At 42.3% G+C, this 2,664-nt stretch overlaps 1 protein-coding gene across 1 annotated transcript; it reads right to left on the bottom strand.

Moving 5' to 3' along the window:
- Positions 1 to 753: 753 nt before the first annotated feature.
- On the bottom strand, positions 754 to 2,629 carry LOC121939472 (E3 ubiquitin-protein ligase TRIM39-like). The gene has a single exon (XM_042482492.1). The coding sequence runs from the start codon at positions 2,627 to 2,629 to the stop codon at positions 1,013 to 1,015; it is 1,617 nt and encodes a 538-aa protein (XP_042338426.1). The 3' UTR covers positions 754 to 1,012.
- Positions 2,630 to 2,664: the final 35 nt, after the last annotated feature.

Raw genomic sequence — 2,664 nt, 5'->3', positions numbered from 1 at the left:
GGCAGCAGCCATATCTGTGCCATGAGAACAGAAGCGAAACTGTGAAAAAGCAAAACTACAACTACAGAATGATTTATTAACTATTAAAAACTACAAAAGTATGATCATTCTGATGTAGGAGGACATTTTGTAACATATAGCTACACAGCACATAGGTCAAAGTTTTGACAAGTAATTTGACAAGTTTTGTTTTTAAATGACAAAAGTAACACACCCTGTTTGAGCATAGCACAGGTATGTGGTAACACTGGTTGTTTAAATACAGAAGATAAAATTAGCTATTTTATTAATTAGCTATTAGTGCTCACCAGTGTGCAGAGACGTGAAATAGTTCACTTTTTGTACTTCAGAGAGAAACAGACAGACGTGTCTTCACTGCAGCGCTCCGGTCTAGTTTACAAACTTTCACTTTCATTTCAGGAGTCTCATGTTGGTTTAAAACAGCTCCTGCTGACTTTTGCTCCGCCTCTCATACCATGCATTTATTAGAGTGCAAAGTACCACACCTTCTCACATTTCACACAAACGTCTCATATAATGATGAAGTTCTGACATTTTATATCCAAGAGTACAAAGGTCAAAAGTGACATTATAATGTTGTGCAAAAACACTTTTCTGACTATTGACAGAACAAAAAGAGAGACATTTGGTCAGATACTGAATTGGTGACAGTAATCATGAAACTGTCCTGATTGTATAATCTTCTGCGCTGCCGAGGGAAGATGTATGTGAAGCATTCATGTTTTCACAGACGTGGATTTAAACTGTAAGTGCCACTTGACTGGTGTGTAGACACATACAAACGCAAGGCGGTTATTGTAGCTTTTCATATTGTACAACCTCAATACAGATAGCAAAATCCACATAATTATAAGAAATCAATACTGTTCATTACCACTAAATTGTGGAATTTGTTACATTAATAAGTGGAAATTGCGAGATTTTCCTTCAGGATTGATAAAGTTCTACCTTAATTCAACGTGAGTCTTCTCCCAGAAAACTGTTTTTGTATTTAAGTAGGGTTGACAGGACAGATGATCAGAGGGACAGCATTTTTACCACCCTGATTTGCACCAGGAAGGAAGACTGGGAAGAGTTTTTCCATGAAGGAGCAGCCAGTATAGGTGAAAATAAGAGCTGCAGCATCAACATCATAAAAGGAGACCAGACCCTCGTCATAATCTACAAACACCCCGACCTTCTCAGGCTTCGACTTCAGAGACAGATCGACAAGGGTCTCTGTAAAAACACTGTAGACATTTTGTCTTCTCAAACGGATTGTCCAGTAGCCACCCTTAGGGCTAAAGGTGGGTCGCCCCTTTCTGTCGACTGACTCACTGGCAACTCCTAAACCCCAGTTAGGCTTCCCTTTAACCAGAACCTCGAAGTAAAATCTTCCTGAAGACACAAACTGCCTCCCTAAGACGCAGAGACCAGTACGAAATCTCTTTGGGTTATCTGGGAGATTATTCCACAAAGGACTGTGATGTACTTGTTTCCCATCTTCAGACAGGATGAGTTGAGTATTTGCTGTATCAGGATCCAGAGCGACATCCACCGCATACTGCTGGACTGTCTTCAGCTTGGTCTCTTTGAGAAACCTTTTCGTTTCCTTTTTCAGCATCTTAGCAACAGCTGTCTGAACATCCCCCTTATATAAAGGAGGACAGACTTTGACATCTGTCCACTTCTTGAAGCGGCTTTTCGTGGATGGAAAGTTCTGGAGGAAGTAAACGTGGTCTTTTGAGTCCAAGAGCCGCTTCAGCTCAGCACTTCTCTTCTTCAGCTCAGAGGTTTCCTGTTCCAGCTCCGCTATGAAGCCCTCAGCCTGTTTTTCTGTCATTCGGTGCTTTTCTTCAGTCTTCTTAATGACTTTGGCCTCTTTTCTCTCTAGAGTCTTCCTGAGCTTGGTGAAGACACGACTGATGTCTGCTAGCTCTCTGTCCATACTTTCTTTGCTGGTGTTGATCGAATGTTTGAACTCTTGGATCTTTTCTTGCCTCCCCTTAATCACATAATTAATTTTCGCCTTTGTCTTCTGCAGTTTGGCTTTTTTTCTTTCATATTCAAGAGGAACAACTTCATGTGACTCGTGGTTTGAGACATGACAGATCGTGCAGACATATGTCTGGTGGGTCCTACAGAACAGTTCCAGAGGTTTAGAGCGCTTCTTATGTTTCTTTCTCTTAGGTTTCTCCCAAGGGTTGATCAGCTGATGATTTTTCAGGTGTGACTCTATCAGATGAGGCTCCAGGTGAGTCTCACAGAAGGAGACCGAACACACCAGGCAGGTCTTCAGAGCCTTGAGTTTGGTTCCCGTGCAGATGTCACAGAGAACGTGTCCTGGTTCAGCAGCTCGTTGCTTTGAGCTGCTGCATTTTTGTTGGGTTGACTGTCTGAAGTCAGCAACCATCTCAGAGACAAAAGTATTAACCTGCAGCTCAGGTCTCGTGTCAAAATTTCTGTTGCAGTTGGGACAGTCATAAAGGACATTACTATCCCAGTGTTCAGTGATGCACTTCTTGCAGAAGTTGTGTCCACATGGTGTGCTGACTGGATCAGTTAACACATGCAAACAGATGGAGCACAGAAACTGATCTTCACAGAGCGACGTGCCGGCAGCAGCCATATCTGTGCCATGAGAACAGAAGCGAAACTGTGAAA

Source organism: Plectropomus leopardus, unplaced genomic scaffold, assembly GCF_008729295.1.
Source record: "Plectropomus leopardus isolate mb unplaced genomic scaffold, YSFRI_Pleo_2.0 unplaced_scaffold4894, whole genome shotgun sequence".
In the NCBI taxonomy this organism is placed as follows: Eukaryota; Metazoa; Chordata; class Actinopteri; order Perciformes; family Serranidae; genus Plectropomus; species Plectropomus leopardus.
The sequence above is the reverse complement of the archived record's forward strand: the minus strand, read 5'-3'. Positions and strand labels throughout refer to the sequence as shown.

Coding starts and splice junctions, on each gene's coding strand:
- LOC121939472 (XM_042482492.1), bottom strand. CDS start 2,629: ATGGCTGCTGCCGGCACGTCGCTCTGTGAAGATCAGTTTCTGTGCTCC.